At 38.3% G+C, this 20,189-nt stretch overlaps 1 protein-coding gene across 1 annotated transcript in view; it reads left to right on the top strand.

The window, feature by feature from the left end:
* LOC106468520 (mitogen-activated protein kinase kinase kinase 4-like) overlaps positions 1-20,189 on the top strand; it is a gene marked incomplete at its 3' end in the record, with an annotated part of 137,027 nt that overhangs the window by 14,667 nt on the left and 102,171 nt on the right. The window contains exon 3 of the mRNA XM_013928953.1: positions 14,388-14,564. Coding sequence (XP_013784407.1) covers positions 14,388-14,564 — 177 coding nt within the window. The remainder of the gene's footprint in view (positions 1-14,387; positions 14,565-20,189) is intronic.

Raw genomic sequence — 20,189 nt, 5'->3', positions numbered from 1 at the left:
GAATGAAATTTAGCAAGACTTGCATTGCCTACTAAGAAAGTTAGTAGCCGGTAGTCATCGGGTTAAGAGGTCCCTTTGGTGGCCTCCCACAGGCTATCCCAGCCTTGTTTCTATTACTCCACCTATTGGTGTCAGACTTCTCCTTCCCAACTTTCCATTTCTTCTGATCCACCCTCACACATTGCTTTTTCCTTGGGTTATGGTCCCCCGGTGGGACAGTAGTAAGTCTTCAGATTTACAACACTAAAATCAAGGGTTTGATTCTCCTCAGTGGATACAGCAGATAGTCCAATGTGTCTTTGCTATAAGAAAACATACACACACACCTTGAGTTATGACATCCCATTATCGTTACATATAGGATTGTCCAGTCCACTTCCCTGATCATGTAGCTGTCCCTTTTTCTTAGTCCTATCACCTTTCAACCTGTTCCATGTGCCAATGTATAGGATGTATTTATCACCTTAGTCTCATTGTTACCTTTAATTTTTGTCTTCATTAAATTGTAACATATTCCTCCTTTTTCACAGGATGGTTCTCCTGTAATCTGTAAGTCTTTTCTATTTTGAGTTTAGGGCAGCATTTCCTTCACCTTCCCTGATGTCATAGTATACTTTTTTTCACTGTTTCTTCCATTCCTTACTTATCCACTGTTTCCTTCCTACTTCTTGCCTGATTTTTTTATTATATTATCAGTGTGGTTCTCCATGCTCTTACCTGGGTACATGTGGAATCTCTAGCAGATGTTTCTGCTCTCCCTAGACATGAGTCCCATTCCTATTTGTCATTCATAGTCATTGTACACACATTTATGCCCTTGTTTCCTCTCTCTTTCTCATTGTTGCATTTCCATTCTCCTTTGTCCTGACTGGTCTTTCCGTCAATTGTATTTCATGGCAGGAGAAAGTTGTCACCATTTTTCTTCCATATCTGCTCCTTTCATTTCTCTTTTTGGTGTTATTTATAATCCAGACAGATGCTCTTGTCCTGTTTGGGCCACTCAATATTTTGTAACACTCTTCCTCTTTGTAGTTCCTCTCACTTTCCTTTTGTACATGTGTCCCTTCTCTGTCTGGGGCCTCTTTCCTTACCTCATTACATATTGGATCTGCCAGCTCATATCTTTTGTATATGCCCCTTTGAAGGCAGATGTTTGTATACTCCTTCGACTCTGAGTTTCAAGTCTTCTCTCTTCAGTTTTTCTCCCCTTTTCTCCAGGCTGGCATGTGGACTGTCCCATAATAATTTGTCTTACATTAAACTATCACCACCATCTGGCTGTTTCATCTCCAGTAACATACAGACTTTCACGAATGGTCATTCTTCAATTTACTCTGCACCTGTAATAAGTGTAAGTATTCACTTACTTATTCTTTACTCACCTTTCTTCTAGATTTAGATCCCACTAGATGGTTAGTGTTGCCTCATAAGATATACTTACTCAAACTTCTGCATGTGGCTAGGATAACAGAAAGTGCTCAGACCATATTCCCACTGTGAGATGGGGTGTTCCACAAGACCACTGGAGTTTTACTCATGGTAATTATATTATTTTTTCCAGTTTGATCCAGACTGTACTGATTTCATGGACTGTCATTGAAAAAGCCAGCACCAGAGTTGTGCTTCTGCCCACTTCTTTGGCTAATGCTTCTAGATTTAAAAAATAGGGTTTCAAGGTTACCCATTGCACTGTCTCCAGTTAAAGAATTTTTCTGATTGAAAGATTGATGGGGATCCAGGCACATTCTATGGGTCTCCCCTATTCAAATTATCATCTGCTTCAAGTGGAGCATGGAAACATTTGCCACTGGTAAGCTTCTAGCCACTGGGGTGGTGGACCATGGAGAATCCTCACTGATTGGGACCTAACAGCTGATGCTACAACAGGGATTCCTCTATGGTAAGAAGTTGGGCAGGGGTGTAGTATGGATAACCCCAATCTTACCTTCATACATCACATACTCTGAGTGGATTTTGAAAACATAGCCAATTTACTTACTGTTTCTCCTCTACCTACTCCTGCAAGGTCATGACCCTATGGAATATGCTTGCATAGTAACTGATATTTTTTAATATCCAACTGTTATATTACTCCTACAGCTGGCATTTGGCCTGTAGAGTGTGATAGTTGTGTAGTGGTTTCATAAGTATTCTGATTAGTTGTGTCCACTGCAGTGCTCTCCTCCCATGACTGGCATTAGCCCTTAGTGTCTGACAGATGAAGAGCTGTGCACAGATACTTTTCACATGTGCCCTTCTCCTGCAGCTTGTATTGACTTGTAGAGACTGATGGTCTAGGAGGTGAGCACCTATGGTATAGTCTGAATGTTCACCAACCTTACTACACAAATTAGCCATCTCGTGGCTTGTGTGCAAGCTCTCACACGGTCATGTATTTATTCCACTTGTCCTTGGGACACCTTTCTAGTTTTTCACCATTCCCTATCTTTCACTCATGCAAAGAGTACATCCTGGATGAGATGAGACTATCATGGAAAAAGCCAGCACCAGAGTTGTGATTCTGCCCACTTCTCTGGCTACTTCCAACTGTGATATTACTCCTACAGCTGGCATATGACCTGTAGAGTCTGATAGTTATTTGGTGGTTTCATAAGTATCCCTTGTATGCTCTCTCAACTCTGTACTAATGGTAGGAGAAAGTGGTCACTATTTTTCTTCCATATCCACTCCTTCCATTTCTCTTTTGGGTGTTATTTCTAATCCAGACAGATGTTCTCGCTCTGTTTGGGCCACTCAGTGTTTTGTAACACTCTTCGTCTATGTGGTTCCTTCCTTTTATTTCTTAAAAGGAGGATCATCTGGGTAATTTCTCCACTGGTCTATCCACCATTTCAATGTGGGATTCTAGGTAATCTTTGTACAGAGATGAGTCATTGTATTGGAAGTTATGAGAGATTGAATTCTGGATACTTAATAATAAATAATTAATAAATCATGAGGCTTGTTATGCACTATATTTGAAATAGTGTAATAACTGCTTTTTCGTGGTCAGAAATCTGAGACTTTCTTCCTGTACAATGAAGCTTATGCTAATTTTTTGCTTCGTTGTTAGAATGAAATACATAAAACAAATAATAGTGATGTGCAAAGACAAAATATTTATCTAAATTTTGAATGCTTATCTCTTTATTAGACAATTATTTATTTTGTATTATGTACAATATTTTTGAGTAGAAGAATGAAAAAAATGAAACTCCCACCCTCAAACACAGATCTTTATGAAATGCATATACAAAATATATTTACTACCTCTCACGCTACATCTGTTACTCAACTGCCAGGGTTTCCTTCCTTTGCCCATCTAAGTATTGGTCTGAATTATTCTTGCTTGCTCCAGTCTTTTATTCCTTACTAATTTCCCTTGGCGATATCTGTCATGTGATGCTCTCCACCTACATCAATGTGCCCTCTCTCCTGGTACTGTATATAAGCACATCATTCAGATAATATTATCATTTTTTATGAACAATGCGTTCACTAACAGGTTTCTCTGTACTACAAGTATTGGAGATACTTTGAGCATTCTTTGTGTTACATAGTTGATTTTTGTAAAAAAAAAAATTTGTTTGACAAGCTGATATACAGCATGAATTCCAGGATTATTATTATTTCTGGCACGAGTGCTCACCTCTTCCACTTCCTCTTTGACCATCTCTGTGGAGACAGCCATGATCTGATATTGTACACCTGGCTATCCAGAAGCTCCAAATTCAGTCATGGAGGTTATGCAGGCCTTCGCACGGTGTTGGGGTTTAATTTCTAAAGTTGCTGTCTCAGTCTTTGCTTAATCCCACAATTTATCAATGGAAAGGGCACACATATTGGCAATAGTGCATTGAAAGGAGTTTGAACACACTTCAATCAGAAGTGCCAACCATAACTAATTTTTTGACCTGACTCTTTAACTAAGGTTTTGAATCTTCCAGAATCACCCTGTATAAGGCAGCCTTATTGACTACGTTTCAATTACTCAAGACAAAAATTCTTTGAGTCTCCAGTACTCTCCAGCTTCCTCATGTTGTTTTGGGTCTTTCATCCATAACTACCATTTCAATTACCTAACTGGCATTCAATTACCTACAGTGGCATTACATGCCCTTTCTCAACACCTGATTGAGACCTTAGCCTCATGTGTCATGTATCACCTTTCCCTGAAGGCTAATTTTTCATTGCTGCTGACATATCGACATTGCCAGTTGGAGTGGTTTGCACTTATTGTGCACATGATGCTTTATCATTTTACCTACGTGCTCAGACCAGTTCTTCTTCAATAAGACACTGGCAGCCAGGGAAGGGGATAAATCCTTTTCACCAATTCATCTGATCACTATTTATCATTTTTTTAATTGACTGATCAGATCATAATTGTTTGTTATGTCCAGTTAGGGTCTTGAAGGTTTTGTTGCCTGCAATAATGCCTTTAGAGATGCTAGACAACGACTTTATTCATTGGGATCATTCAGTTTCCAAGGATTTATTTCCAGTTACATTAACAAGGTACAAAATGGATCCATATCCCTTGTTTTGGGCTCTCTTTGAAAGTGAGGAGACTTCTGCGAGTCATGTCTCATCATTTATGCCCTTAGTGACCCAGTTGAATTGCCCACTGGAGGACATCGTACAGGCTGGTATGTGGATCTCCCTCAATACTTATATCTCACATTATTTACATGATCTGGCAGTATCTTCATCTGAGGGTTTTCAACTAACCCCTGTAGCTATCTTAACCATATCTGATAGATATATATGGAGGGTTGAGTATTTTCATTGTTAATCTTGTCTCTTCTTTACTTTTCAGAGTCCGTTACCTCATTTTCACAGGATCCCATTCTGTGGTGAGTGTCGCCCAGGCAGGTGTGATTTTATTAAACCAATTCCACACTATCAATCATTAACTCAATATACACTATCTAGGTTGCAACAGGCTCTGTATAAATGAGGTGTTCCATAAGACCACCTAGAGGCTGTCTTGGACCACCACTGATGGACTATTATGAGTAAAGCGTTAGGGGATCCTGTCTGTCTCTACCAATCATTGGATTGAATAAATTGGGGTCAATTTACTTTTAAACATTTAGGGAACTAAATTGTTGCCTTTTGGACTTATTCAGGTTGAGGAGAAGGTTTGTCCACTACAGTGTTGCTTACCTTCTCGTTGTGATTCCGGTGGCTCAGAATATATCACTATGCCTAGAGGTTGGTATCCACTTGCAAGTATATATCTATACATATTATGGTCCAATTGCCCTTGCCACCAACTTGGGATATAGGTACCATGGCCCTATAATTCCAACTCTGAGCAGTGAAACTTCAGCTATCTGGTTGGGGCCTGGCCAATAGTGATGACAGATCATGTAAAATTCCACTCGCAGTACATGAATTAGGTGAAGAGCATACCTGTTCTGGATATAGTGTGGTTCTCTTACTAGGGGGCCAATCTTCTATTGGCATGCCTATGATACATGCAGATGCTTTCTGTATGGATAATGCCCTCACTGGCTCTTCCACCTTATTAAAGTGGATTTCTAGCTGTAGTGTGAGAGGAAGTATGTTTTGGAAGTTAACATTTTCTTAAATCCAAACTGTATTTCCAATAATACTTACCTCCTCTCACACTCTCCCAACCCTCCACCCCACTAAGAGCCAGTGTTAGAAACTGCGAAAGGGGTCAGTTTTTAAAAAGTGATAATATTATCTGAATGAGGAGCTTATATACAGTACCTGGATAGAGGGTGCATTGACATAGGTTGAGAGCATTATGGGACAGATGTCACCATGAGCAATTAAGTGGGGAATAAAAGACTGGAGCAAGCACTTCTCCAGTCCAGAGTTTGTACGAACCTCCTCTTCTCGTCTGTCATTTGCAATTTTCTCTACAATATGCTACCAAGCTTCAATCCTTACGACAGTATCCCATCTGGGCTTGTGTCTTTCTTCCTCAGTGGGCTGTGCTCTTTCAGAACAGATGATCTGCAATTCCCTTTGGCTTTCATATCAGGGCACAACTGGCTGAATTGGGTCTGGTATTGGAGGGCATTACTATTCCATATAATCAGCCCATTCCACCATGGCTTATTACCATCCCTGCCTGTGATCTTTCCTTGAGTCATCTGAGGAAGGCAGATACTCCTGATTGGAAGTACCATCTTCTTTTTGCTGAACATCTTTCGAGCCATTCTTCTCTTCTTATTTACATAGATGGTTCGAAATTGGGTGACTCTATAGGCTCTGCCATGGTTTGCTGTGGCTCGGTAGTTGCTAACAGCATCTCCACTACAGTTTCTGTGTTCATTGCTGAGTTGTATGCTATTTCTTTTGCTCAGGATCATGTAGAAGCTGTGCAGTACAGCAGTTGTACTATTTACACTGATTATATTATCTTTCTACTGGCCCTGGAATCACTTAACATTAGTTCTCACCCTGTTCTCGTTGATATTCAACAATGACTGGCCCATTTTTCTCTATCTTCCATTTTCATCCAGATTTTCTGGATACCTGGCCAGGTCGGTATTCGCAAGAATGAGTTCGCTGACACCGCAACTAAGTCTGCCTGCTCTGGTGCCATTATGGCTGTGCCTGTGCCATACATGGACTACAGTTGGCGGCAGTTAGCAGTCGACTTGGGGGTGAGCAACGTCATAACAAGCTTATCCAGATCACACCTTCTGTTGCTCTTTGGCTGTCTTGTAAGGATCAGAAGGAGGAAAGGTTACACATTGGTCACAGTTTTTTAACTCATTGCTTTCTTTTATCTGGTATTGACCCATCAATCTGTAGCCTTTGTGACACTCAATTCATAATAGCCCACATTTTATTGTCACATTTTAGATATATGTTTTGTGAGGGTTTACTCCTGACATTGGACAGTGTCACCATCGCCACTTGATTGTATGTTCAATTTTTTAAGAACAATTGGTCTTTTTAATTTTATTCAATTCTTTTTTTCTGTTCTTTGGACATATTTTGGTTTTAACTCACTTTATTTTTACATTTTACTACAATTTCCTTTTACTATTTTTACCAGTTGTTTGGTGCAGATAGCCTAGTTTCTTTGTGCCATAAAACACCAAACAAACAACTGACTTAAATGACATTTCAGCTAAGACTTTACTCTGCCAGAATTTAATAGCCAATGTATGCCAATTTGCACTCGGAGGAAGAACAAATTCCTCACTACTAGATAAGGTTTTGATGCCCTTAAAATGTTGGATGACACTTTCAATCAGAAAATACATTCAGTGGCTTCAAATGTAAGATTCACAATGCTCTTTCAGTCACAGATTTTTTAATCATATGACTACCTTATCTTATGAAGTATATTAAGTTTCAATCACAAAATGTAGTTATTACATCATACTGTGAAATACCACCTAATACCTCAAAAAGCAAAGTTTTCAAAGCCCATTCAGCTGCATTTTTGAAATACTAGTTGTCATCTTCAATTGTGCAAATGTTGATGTACTAGGCACTGCATCTATTAGCTCTGTCTTAACTTCGATAATTGATTAGTTATCATCTGGTATCCAGCATTTATCCCATTAGTTAAATTTTGCTCTATAGCTCAGAAAGCAAGGGTGACAAAGTCCTTTTGGTCTCTGTAATCTTACAATCAGTTAATCATCATTGTGTAATAATCAAGTGGAAATCAGATATTTTAGTGATACATTGTACTGTGAATATAACTTGAAAGTTTAGATAACAAGGATTGCTACTTCCTTTCAGCAAGTGGTCTTAATATCAATGACTGTCTTAGCTCTTGATGCAATGTAGAGTACACATTATACCTTTCAGTACCACGCAATAGCTTGGAAAGCAAGGGTTGCAACTTTCATTCAGCCATTGGTTTCTCAAACTGTCTTAGCTTATGATGATCATCTAGTCCCACTCGTATGGATTAGAGGTTGAGGTTGGCAGCCATATCAATGGTCATATTTGTCTTATACCTTTAACTCCAGTGACTCTTCATCTGGCTCATTGTGAACAGTCAGATAAATACTTATAACTCTTTCTTTGTTGAATGACTTGAGTCAGCATCCTCATTCTCAGTTGTCATGTTGATCTCAATGTCAAACTCCCAATCAAGCCAATATATTAGAAGCTCTTCACAGTAATATATGGCTGCAACAAATTGACATGTTTGATGTGTAATTTTTTGTGTCCCTTATATCTGCTTAACGTTTGCACCAGTGTATAAGTTTGCCAGAATACAGGATATGGACCAGTCCATCTGGATCCAAGATGCTGGCAAGTACCACAGCTATACCCAATGTCCACCCTTTTTTTGGCTTGTCATAGAACTTCAGGTTTGTCAAGTGGCCTTTTAAAGTTGTTGACTGGTAAACTGTGCACCTTGACAAAAGCAGTCCTGAACCACTCCAAGTATTTTTGTGAAAACTGTGGGACATCAGCTTGTGAGGAAAGACAGTACATCATATCAGTAGGAAGTAGTATTTCTCACCAGAATATGAGCAGTTCTTTAAACAGCCTTTAAACTTATGTCCAGTTGCTCTGTACACCTACCTGTCTTAAGTAAATTTTTATAGCCATTAGAAAGAGCAGGTTCTGAAACATGCAAATCAGAGGGTTGTTTGTCAATTTTATGGCAAAGATGGTTGAAATTTTCTACTAGATATTGAAGTGTTTACTAAAATCATTTCTCAGATAAATTATAGTAATTTTGTGATATCCTGTTCTAGTGAGTGAGAATCTTGTTTTCTAAAATATGTTTCCAATATGCTACTTACCACTTCTCAGAAGATTAGCTATTCTCGTACAGTGCTGTCCTCTATATGCAAACATTTTCTTTTTTGCATGCCACAAGCCTTGTGCTCCCCCTTGTTGCAATTAGTACATTCCAATGTGTCTCTCAAGCAAATTTTCATGTGTCATCTATTAACCAATAGTAGTATAGTATGCTCACGTAACACGTGACTCCCTCTACACTCCTCTACCATACCTTCAATAATTGTTTGGCAGCTTTCAATGACAGATGTTTTCTCTACTGCTTTGTGCTTCCTGTGTGACACATTTTTGATTTTCATTTTAAGTGGTGCTATTTTTTTTGGTCATATATATTACCACATTTCTCCCAGTTTATAATCGTTGCATTTCTACACCAGACAATTGTGTGCCCTCTACACTCCTCTACCATACCTTCAATAATTGTTTGGCAGCTTTCAATGACAGATGTTTTCTCTACTGCTTTGTGCTTCCTGTGTGACACATTTTTGATTTTCATTTTAAGTGGTGCTATTTTTTTTGGTCATATATATTACCACATTTCTCCCAGTTTATAATCGTTGCATTTCTACACCAGACAATTGTGTGCCGTTTTCGTGAGTTAGGAATTATGAAGTCAACGTTGCGACTTCATGGGGTCACACCAACAACCAATACTCTATCTCAGGCCTCAGATGTGGGCGACCTGACTGTGGATCTATCTGATTCTGTCCATCAGGAGATTGAACACTACTTGGGTCACCCTTTGTCCCCTGATGTCACCTGAACTCCTTCAAAATCTGCAGACATTATTCAGCATGACAACGATTTTGATTGTCTTTTTCTCCTCCTGAGTTTGCCGTTCCTTCCCAGTTCCAGCCTGACAATTCACCTAGGCCTTCCTTGGCTTTCACAGATTTTGTATCTCCTTATTTCTTATACCCCCTTGTCCTTCTTTGTTGCATGAGCATTCTTCTCAACCATTTTTGGTATTTCTTCCCTCTCCTGATATTCAGGTCCATGCGGATCACTTTTTCTCCCATTTAGGTGAAACGATCAGTATGTTTTGACCCAGGAGAGCCTCTGATCAGCACACTCTTTACTTACCTTGCTTTCAAAATCTGCTAACATTATTCAGCATGACAACGATTTTGATTGTCTTTTCTCCTCCTGAGTTTGCTGTTCCTTCCCAGTTCCAGCCTGATGATTCACCTAGGCCTTCCTTGGCTTTCACAGATTTTGTATCTCCTTATTTCTTATTACCCCATGTCCTTTGTTGCATGAGCATTCTTCTCAACCATTTTTGGTATTTCTTAGTGCATTTGGGAGTCTTCTTTGACACCAACATCAGTCAAGCTCTCTCTTCTCCTTTATGCTTCAGTTCCATGGAACTTTTAGTTCACCATGCCTTATCAGCTGTGTCACTTACCTCTCGAGAGGTTCTATCACTTTTGGGGATGGGGTCTTCTATGACCACATTGGAAACTGGGAAATAAACTATATGAAAATTCAAAATGTGAAGAGAGCACTAAATAAAATACCTGAGCACAAGCACTGCCGGACGAGAAATGATAGTTAGGTAGAATAGCATACAGGGAGTCTCACAAGTCACGTGTATGGGGGCACGTCTATGGATGGAAGTTTGTTGCATGACAGCTTGCATGCATGTATCAGTTAAACCATCTGAACTGAGAGATATGTATGCAAAAAAAAAATTTGCAAATAGAGAGCAGCACTGAATAAAATAGCTATGTGTGTGAGTGTAAGTAAGTACCTGTCAGAAGTATATTTCAGTGTAGAAAAATTATAACAATATAAACAGGTTTTGGAGGATGTAATGTTCTTTCTTAAATTATAAATCTACCAATATATATAAATCTTACCTTAAACTTTATTTTTGGAATAGCATGCTGTTGGCCAGAAATTGTGTTTATCATGTTTGAATTGAAATTCTTGGTTTTTTTATGTTGTATATATTATTTTCATTTGATATAACTACCTTGTAAACATTTAAATAAACTTAAAAGTGTTATACTTGTATTAAAAACAATTGGCTAAAAATTCATTTTGTGTTGAAATATATGAAACTTTTTATAATGTTAACTTGATTGCTCTGATATTTTTTAATGAATTTGGAGATATCAAACCATGATGATGTAAGTGAACTATGCTTTTGTTTTTGAAGATCTTCCAGAGTCTTTTGAATCATGTGTGGACTCTGTAAGTCCACATTTAACCCTTTAGTCTTTGTTTAATTGCTTTTCTCATTCTGATGCCATGACCTCTTGTCCTGCAACCTCTTGTCCTTTACCAGTTCCTACCACTAAGGGTTTGAAATATTGCCGTATGTCTCGAAGTCAGGTTCATTGTAGTTAGCAGTTCCAGTGACTTTAAGGTTGTTTCCAGTCTCGTGGGAGCATATTTGGCCAATTTTGTTGCAATCTACTTTCATGCAGTGTGACCCGGAGGTTGGTATTTACACTCCAGCCTTTGTGCAGTCCTATCAGGAGGATGATGTTGCTTTGGTGTAGATCCATCAAATTGCAGTTCATCCCTTTGATTGGGATCCCTCATCCTACTATCACCTGGATGTAAGTTTCCAGTAAGTGGTTTTGGATTAGAGCTGGACCAATTAACCTAAATCGTTATACAATCCTCGCTCAATCTCCATCTCTTTGAGGTTGATGTAGCACCCAGCTTTTGTGTGATTCTATCAGGAGGGTGAGGTTGCTATGTATTTCTAGAGGTGATTCACTTCCATGAGGTGAGACCCAGAGTGTGGCCTATGTGCAGTTCTTTCCAGAGGATGATGTTGATCAGGGCAATGGTTCTTCATCTCATGCTTCATCTTAGGGTATTTTCACTGCCTGTGGCTGATGTTGCACATTGGGGTGCCCATCTGATTGAGTTTGATATGACTTACCACATTGGCATTCTCTTCATATCATCATTTGTATGTTGGGTTCCTGGATGTGTGGTTGGTTATGGATTTGCACACATCTGGCCTTTTTGTAGATTTGTTTGCATAGTGTATCCTTCTGTTCTACTTAACTTGAGGGGAAGATGGTGTGGACCCTCCTCCTACCATGAGTCTTAGGTTCTATTCCCGATACCGCTTGTTTTTGGACTGGAGTTGACTGGCCACATACAGTCTGTCATGCCCTAGCCACTCTATACCTTGGAGCACTTATGTTTTATTTTTCCCCACATTCCTCTTGTAGATGGTTCTTCTACAGTTTTTCTTCTATGGAATTGAGTTTCCAATATACTGTGATTCCAATTCCGAACCAACTGTTTGTCTCTCCATTTTTAGTTGTGCTCCCTCCACTTTCTGCCTATGTATGCAACACCTATTTCCAAACTGGGTGCAAAGTAATAACTGTTACAGAAGTGGTGTGGTCTCTCACATTTGTTCCTCTCCCAATGGGAATCACACTTCATGGGTGTTCTTTGGATGCTTTCGAAGGATATTTATTTTCTATCCCTTATACCAGTTTCTCAGCCTATTCAATGTGGGATTCTAGCTATACATATGAGCAGAGGTAATGTACCATACTGGAAGTTATTATTTTCCTCAACTGAAAATATATTTCCGATAGGTACTTACCTCCTTTCACACTTCCCACCCTTCCCCCCCACTAAAACCAGTGCTTTTCTTTTCTGCCTAATCTCGAAGTGATAGTACAATAGAATCAAATAGAGGGAGCCATGTGCATCAGGAGTGTGTGTGTCACACTCCTATTGGTGGAGGGTTGTTGCATGATGATTTACATGCGAGATGCAGTTGAACCATGTTGATTATGGGGTACATTGGAGTTCAAGGCTTGTGGCATGCAAAGAAATTTTTGCATATAAAAGGCAGCACTATACAAGAATAGCTATACAGTTAAGTACCTATTGGAAATGTATTTTCAGTATTGGAAAAGAATAATTTTGATCTTTTCTTTTATCGGTCTGCTTCTGTGTAGTGCTAGTTTATGTCTTATAATTTTGATTCTGCTAGGAATATAAGAAGTGCCATAGAAACTTCTAGTTCGAGTTCATCTGTCTGTTTTTTTTTTGTGTCCTCATATTTTGTGCTTTTTGTTGCTTATATTTTTGTCTTAAGGACATTATCCAGTATATATGTAGATTCTAGAGAAAGCTTAGTTCATTAGTGTTTATAGTCAATATATCACTAAGAGCCATCTTCTTCTCCATAACAACCTTCATCCCAACTAGACTGGGTTCAACCAGTATCTTTTGTAAGCCAAGAATTTTTATGCCTAGGCTCAGATGACAACGATATAGGACAAGCATGTTCAGGAACAGGGATTCAAACTTATGACTAATTGAGTTGACTGCCCTAACTACTTGGCCAATATACTGTTATGAATGCTGGCAAGAAACTAATTGGTTGCACTTTATAAAATCCATGAAAATTTCATTGTTAAAAAATGTCTGTTCCTATGTTCTCACAAAATCTTATTAATTAAGAATAAAATACTCTGTTGGTGAAGGATTGTGTACTTGCTATTGTAATTTTACCCTTTAGGTGCACCTGTTGCTGTATGGCAACCACATAATGTGGTTTGAATTTCCTGCTAGAAATATGAATGGAGTGCACAAAAGCAATAGACAAAGCCCAATCTACATGGATGACGATCTCAGCTGCTGAATTGTATCCAACATGGCATATGTTGCTATTCAAAAAATTGGTTGTATATGAAACTGAAAATTGTTTACTTTTTATCAGAAAATGAACCCAAAATGGCATCAAATCACTCTAGTGTTTTTGCACTTGATGAGACAATTGAACTTTTGCAAGCTGACAATGATTCTGGCCCTGAACCTCAATTATCCGACAGTGATTTTGAATGCGATATGAGTGATATTGACGTGGAGAGTTTTAGTAGTAACACCAAAGCTGGGCCTGTAGAAGCAAGTGATGATGATGACAGTGATTAGGAGGTTCGCATTTTTAAAAGGCCAGATTTCAAGGAGACCTCATGGACATAGAGCAGGACATAATAATAATAATATCCCTGTTGCCATTGCTAGCATAGTTGGGTGTACAACTACACATACACATCCTCCCAGGAATTTTGAATCTTTAGGTTGTATTGAGAAGAGTGTTTTTATGTGTCTTATGCTGTTTCAAATGGTTCAAGAAGTATATTTGATTTAATTAGACATGTATATAAACCCAAATATACTAAAAAAGTATGCACCTAAAGAGTTATGAACAACATTTTGAATTACTCGTGTATTTTTTTACTAGTATTTGATGAAGAAATTCCTGAGAAAATCCACATTAATGCCAAAACATGTTCATTAGCCAGGTGTTTGAAAGCCATGATATATTCCAAAATGAAAATTGTTTTGTTGTTGTTGAGAGTTAGTTCAGGAATATTGATGGTAAGGTAAAAATTAATATAGACATACTGTACTGATTGTTTAATTATGTGTTTTTGTTCCATTTCATTTATTCATAAAATACTATGAAACATTAAAACTTCCATTTTGCCACTAAAACCTCGAAACTCAAAGAAATGCTAGTTAAATTGTAAATTTGATAGAAGCTGTTGTTTTTATATATATATTTTCTGCATTTTTAACATGATATTGAATGCCATTTTGTTATTAAACAAACTTTGATAATCTTACAGGTGACACAAGAAGAGGTGAGAGAAGCCATTGGTCACCGATTGGCACACAAAACATCTGGTGGGCATGCTCCTGAGTGTCCACCTGAAAGATTGAACTTTTTCAAGACCCTATCCTTGCTGATTCGAATGGGAAATCCTGAAAAAGCCAGAGGCAATGGAAAATCCTATGCTCGTTTGGTTAGTCCAAATTGCTTTGTTGAGTGTTTTGTATTACATTGTAGGGCTTGTCAAAGAATTTGAGATAACAATCAAATTGGTTAGTCCAAATTGCTTTGTTGAGTGTTTTGTATTACATTGTAGGGCTTGTCAAAGAATTTGAGATAACAATCAAATTGGTTAGTCCAAATTGCTTTGTTGAGTGTTTTGTATTACATTGTAGGGCTTGTCAAAGAATTTGAGATAACAATCAAATTTCTTCCTTGGATGTTGTTTGTATTTTTTGCCTCCATTTTTTCAGTGGCTTAACCCAGAAGTCCTAATTTGTTTCTGTATTAAGTTGATAAACTGCGTACTTTGTCGTACTATAAAATGCACAGATGAAATGTCATATTATGGAAAATTGTTTTATTTGATAATCAAAATTAATCAACAGCAATTAGACCACAAGAAAAATTACCCCATATAAAAAAAGCAGAAAATTGTCAGTCAAACAAGCAATTTTAATAACTGAACATCTTTAAACTTCTCACTGTATTATCAAATTGTATGCAGACTCTCTGGGTAATACTTTCATGCTTTGTATGGTAGAAAGTTTCTCAAATAATTCAAATATTAGTAAGCATTTCCAAAACATAGGCTTTCGTTAAAGTTTCTGTGTTGACAGTGTTTAGCTTCACACCCAAAAAATAATGAAAGCAGATGAATTTTTATTGTATGATCAAACAGTATTGAGTATGGAAGGTACATGCAATTTGGTTAATATTGTGATAATCTTTGCTTATTAATGTTTCCATGTCAGTGATATTTTTGTATTGTGAGTAATTCATGGAAAATAGTAAATTCAGAAACTTTATTTACCTCTTTGTATTACTAAGAGCTATTACTTTGTTCACAACAGCCGTGGATTTGCTGTGCATTCCACAAGCTTTGAACAAACTCCAACATGTGTTTACATATATTGCACCAGTGTATGGTGAAATCATCATAATGCTTGGCACTCCACAAATAGGAGGGTGGCACAACCTTCATGTGCAATAATCTGTGTGAGCACTAGTACATGATTATAGGCTCATTTCTTCCTCAGCATTGCCTGTGTTCAAATGTGTTTTATTCTGTGCTTTTTGATTTTTTTGGTTGATATGATCTACTGTCTGTCATTATTTAGTGCCACATTACTTTTGTCCTCTTTGCACTTCTATTCCATATGCCTGATTGCAACTTCATTTTACATAGCCACCATATTTCTTCTTTGTGTTATTTTAACCTGTGATTCCAAATAAAAAAAAATACAGCCATGGCCCAACTTTTCTTCTTCAGACATTTTCTTCAGCTATGTCAGTTGCAACCAGAGGCACCTTATCTGTTCATGGAGCTGATATTCAGTAGTTATCCCTTTAGCTTTATCTGTGGCATGGTACTGTGATTATAGTGGACATATTAAATTAACATGTTCACTGCTGATGTTTTCACTCATGATGTTACAACTGTTGTCCTTAAGGGTAGTTGGTTCTTCTCTGCCTGCTCCTTCTACAATTCAGGTGCCTTGTAATGCTGTTTCATTGCCTTCTGAGGATGATTCTGGCCATCTCTTTCTCCTCCAACCTTTGCTTCTGACTATTTTCTCTTTGATTAGTAACAGGCACTTTCTTTTGTGTTTACCACACTCGTAACTCACGGATGTGATTTTCTATATATTTTTCCTGTATATAATAATAAATATTGGGCTGCCTTTACTTTATGGGCCTTTTTTTGTCACACTTCTACTTTGGTCATCATCATTCTTGTCCTCATCTTTATGACTTCTTTGCTATAGCTTAAGTCATGACCTTTCTATATGTTTTGTACTTCAATCTCGTGTTCATTCTATCTGCTTTTGGCACTCCACTTTCTTTTTCTTTGTTTCTGTCTTTCCTGCAATTTGCTCTCTGTCTTGTCTTTACTCCATTGCTGTTTCTTCACCCTTCACCTTCTCACTGTGATTTTTCATTGTGACCCCTATTGTTTTCACATGGCCACCCATTCTTCCTTGTTTGCCCCTTTGAATTTTTTACTCTTCTGCCTCTGTTTTGTCTTGGTTTCTCTGTTCTGGGGGTTTCTTCAGTTTGGATGTTCTTATTTTGGTTGTCCACCTCCCTCCCTCTTCTCTGCTTGACCTACATCTACCCCCATTTCCCACTGCACCAGTCATTGATGTGATCCCAGTTCCTTGGCTTTTTAGGTTGCTGCAGTTTTCCAAAATCTTCCTTCGATTACTTAGTATCCTGGCTCACTAGCTCATGGATACATTTGTAGGCTACACAACCTCCAGAGTCTTGTGGGGCTACCCCTTCTCCTGTTCCTCATCTTATTTCTTCCACTTACCTTTCCCCCTCTTCCTAGGTGGGCCATTGAGACTCTTGTTTGAAGCTGATTCTTGGCTCTGAAATGTTTTGTGCCAACCTTCTCCCCCTCTTCCAAACCTATAATTTCCATTTACTGACAACTGTTTTGTTGTGGAAGTTATTTCTACAGTTCTGTCCATGCTTTTTGTATTCCACCTTCTCTTTCTCCTCATCTTTTAACATATCCTCTTCTAATCATTTGTGTTTTCAACATCTTCCTGGGAGTTTTCTTGGTTCTAATACTGGCTGGCCTCAGCCATTTTCTTTGAGTCTTCATACCATGGAGATCTTATTACTGAAGTTTCCTCACTCTCATTCTCTTCCTGCATGTGAGGTTCTCTTTCTTTTGGAGTCTCTGGTTTCTCTGTACACACGAGTATTCTTCAATTGGCTCTAGAGGACCTATTGCACATGAACTGTGATCCCTTTTCTGCCCTTGTATTAGTCATGGTGGCTGGTTTGCTTCAACATGAACTAGAGTATTCCATCCCACCCCACCCCCACCCAATTTACATCTGCACAGTGATGCCTTCCTTTCTGATTGGGGATTTTTAACACCTCTGCTCACTCTCTTTAGGGTCTTTTCTTCATTGGTGCAATCTCTGCTTAATGACATTCTGGAGACATTTGCTGCTTTTTGGGCTTGCCAAAATCTTTGATTGCAGTTGTCAGGTTATCTCTTTATGATCCATTATGATTGTATCTTATATCAACCACAAGGGAGGTACTCACTTTCAGGACCTATGCTTTACCTGTTTTTTTTGTAAAAGTCCTACATGTTTCAATGATTGCCAGTTACCTAGTGGTGTTATCCACACTTTTTGCTTCTTGCCCAACACCTTTTCTTTTCTTTTGTCTTGTTTCTTCCTTCTGCTTGCTTCTGATAATTGTTGCTTAGACATTAATGCCTCATCTTTTCCTATACTCTATATCTTCTTCCTAAGACTTGGACTGCTCAGGAGGGTGATCAGTTGTTTTCTTCCACCTCTTTTTATTTTCTAATTGTGTAATAATTTCATTTATAGTCATCTTTTATGTCTAGTTAAGGCTGTCCATAGCTATATCACTTGAACTAACCCCATTTCATGGACATCATCATTGCCTGTTTCTCCCAGGGCTTAACTCCTCCTCTAGATTCTTATTCCCATCTACTTTAACTGGTTTGATTTATCAGCTTATCTGTAAGGCATTTTCCTTTTTGGGCAAGTCTGAATGACCACTTTTTTAATGTCACCTCATGTCAGATTAAACATATCACAGCTCCTTGCATCTTTTCTATGCTTACCTTTGGTGGAGACCTTGCAGGCTGGTATGTAGACACCTAACACATTAATTTCCCCATTACTTACATCACTTGCCAGTTTCATACACCTCTGGTGTTTGCCTCCCTACAGTAACTATTCTTTGGACTACTTGGAGGCCCTAGTATGATGAATTGTGTCTGTTGTTTATCTTTTGTAACTCATTTGCTGATAGTTTGTTCTCTATGTCTCTCACTCATTTATTAACACCATCTTGTGTGTATCATTCCTTTCATACACATTCAGCAACATAAAAAGTAAGAGGAGGTGAAATACACAGAAAAACTTCTCATGTGCAACTAAACACTACATTTCTTACGTTTCTTGTAATTGGATCCCATTGAATGGTTGATGTTTCCTCACAGGGAATACTTACTCAAAACACATCACAAAGGGGAGTAAGGAAAGCATTAAAACCACCTGCCTCTGCTCAGAGCCCACTATTGAAATGGAGTGTTCTGCAAGGCAAATTTTCAGTGATATATATTTATAGAATAGACATGGCCATTGCTGAACCTTTTCTGATAATTCAAACAAAAACAACACTAGGTGTAGTTGTACCCTTACATTTGACTTGCACTTGCCATATTAAGTTGTTACACTGTCTCTTGGTGGGTACCTAGTTTCTTATGAATCTTCCTGATGACATTGGTACATGCACACTCAAGTGTTCTCTTCTATGTGTATTCCTAACCCCTGTTCTTTGAAACATGGGGAACCCTTACTTCTACAGTCTTAAGTCACTAAGGATGTTGATCTGAAGAGTTTCCTTTGTGAGTGGTGCCTTCCCCTTGGTAAACAACCAGATGGGCCAACCATTTGTTTGAGATATAGGGCTGGCTTTTTTCCTGGAAATGTATTATAGGACACACTGTCACAATATCTTCCAAACAGTTCCTGGTAGATATGTCCAGCCAGACAGCACACAGGTGAAAGTTGCTCCTTCCTCAATCTGTCATTATATTGTCTATCTCATTTAAGTATTTGACTAAGACAGAATGATCTAAAGTGCTAGCCACATTATGCATTCTAATCCTGTCCACCTTGGTAACATGTTACCACCAGCACTGTATTTTCTTTTGCTGTACTTAATAAAAAAAAAAAACTGTTGAGTGAAGAGTGTGCTTGAGAAGGATGCTTTCTCCATCTGAGTTTTGTTCTACCAGATGTCCCTCGGTCTTGTGTAAGTCGCACCCCTTTCTGTTACTGTTTCAGAAAAGAGCTCATCTTTGTAATTGATAAGCACCAGCTCCTCCACCATTTTCAGTGTAGGATTCTAGCTCTTAATGGAGCAGAGAGGTAACTAAAATTTCTGAAGTTAGCATTTTCATTACTTGAAAATGTATTTTGAGACAGATACCTTTCTGCATCACCTCCCATCCTTCCTTCCCACTTTTAGTGTATTTTGTTTGCCTTGTCAGGAATGAGCCTATAATCATGTGCTAATGTTCTCGAGAAATTCTGCACATGGAAGTTGTATCTCCCACTTATTGGGATTATATCTCAGGCTGGTGCAGTACAGGTAGACATGTAGGAGTGGGAGTTTGTTCAACATGCACAGGAAATACCATGGCAGTTCTGCACAAGATAATATCTCTTAGAGGTGCAGAGAGGTAAGTATTTATCTGAAATACATTTTCATGAAAAAAAATAAAAATAATCTTATTAACAACTTCTTGAATATTGCAGATAATTTTATTTACTGGTTAACTAGGAGTATGCAGTATCCGAAAACAAGAACATATGATTATTGTGCCTTGATTCATCAGTTATGTACCCTGGTTATTATCATAATTGGCCCGGCATGGCCAGGTGGTTAGGGTGCTCGAGTCGCAATCTGCGACTCGAGGGTTCGAATCCCCGTCCCACTAAACATGCTCACCCTTTCAGCCGTGGGGGCGTTATAATGTGACAGTCATCCCACTATTCGTTGGTAAAAGAGTAGCCCAAGAGTTGGCAGT

The sequence above is a fragment of the Limulus polyphemus genome, unplaced genomic scaffold, assembly GCF_000517525.1.
Source record: "Limulus polyphemus unplaced genomic scaffold, Limulus_polyphemus-2.1.2 Scaffold3039, whole genome shotgun sequence".
NCBI classification, from domain to species: domain Eukaryota; kingdom Metazoa; phylum Arthropoda; class Merostomata; order Xiphosura; family Limulidae; genus Limulus; species Limulus polyphemus.
This window is presented reverse-complemented; position numbering and strand designations above follow the sequence as displayed.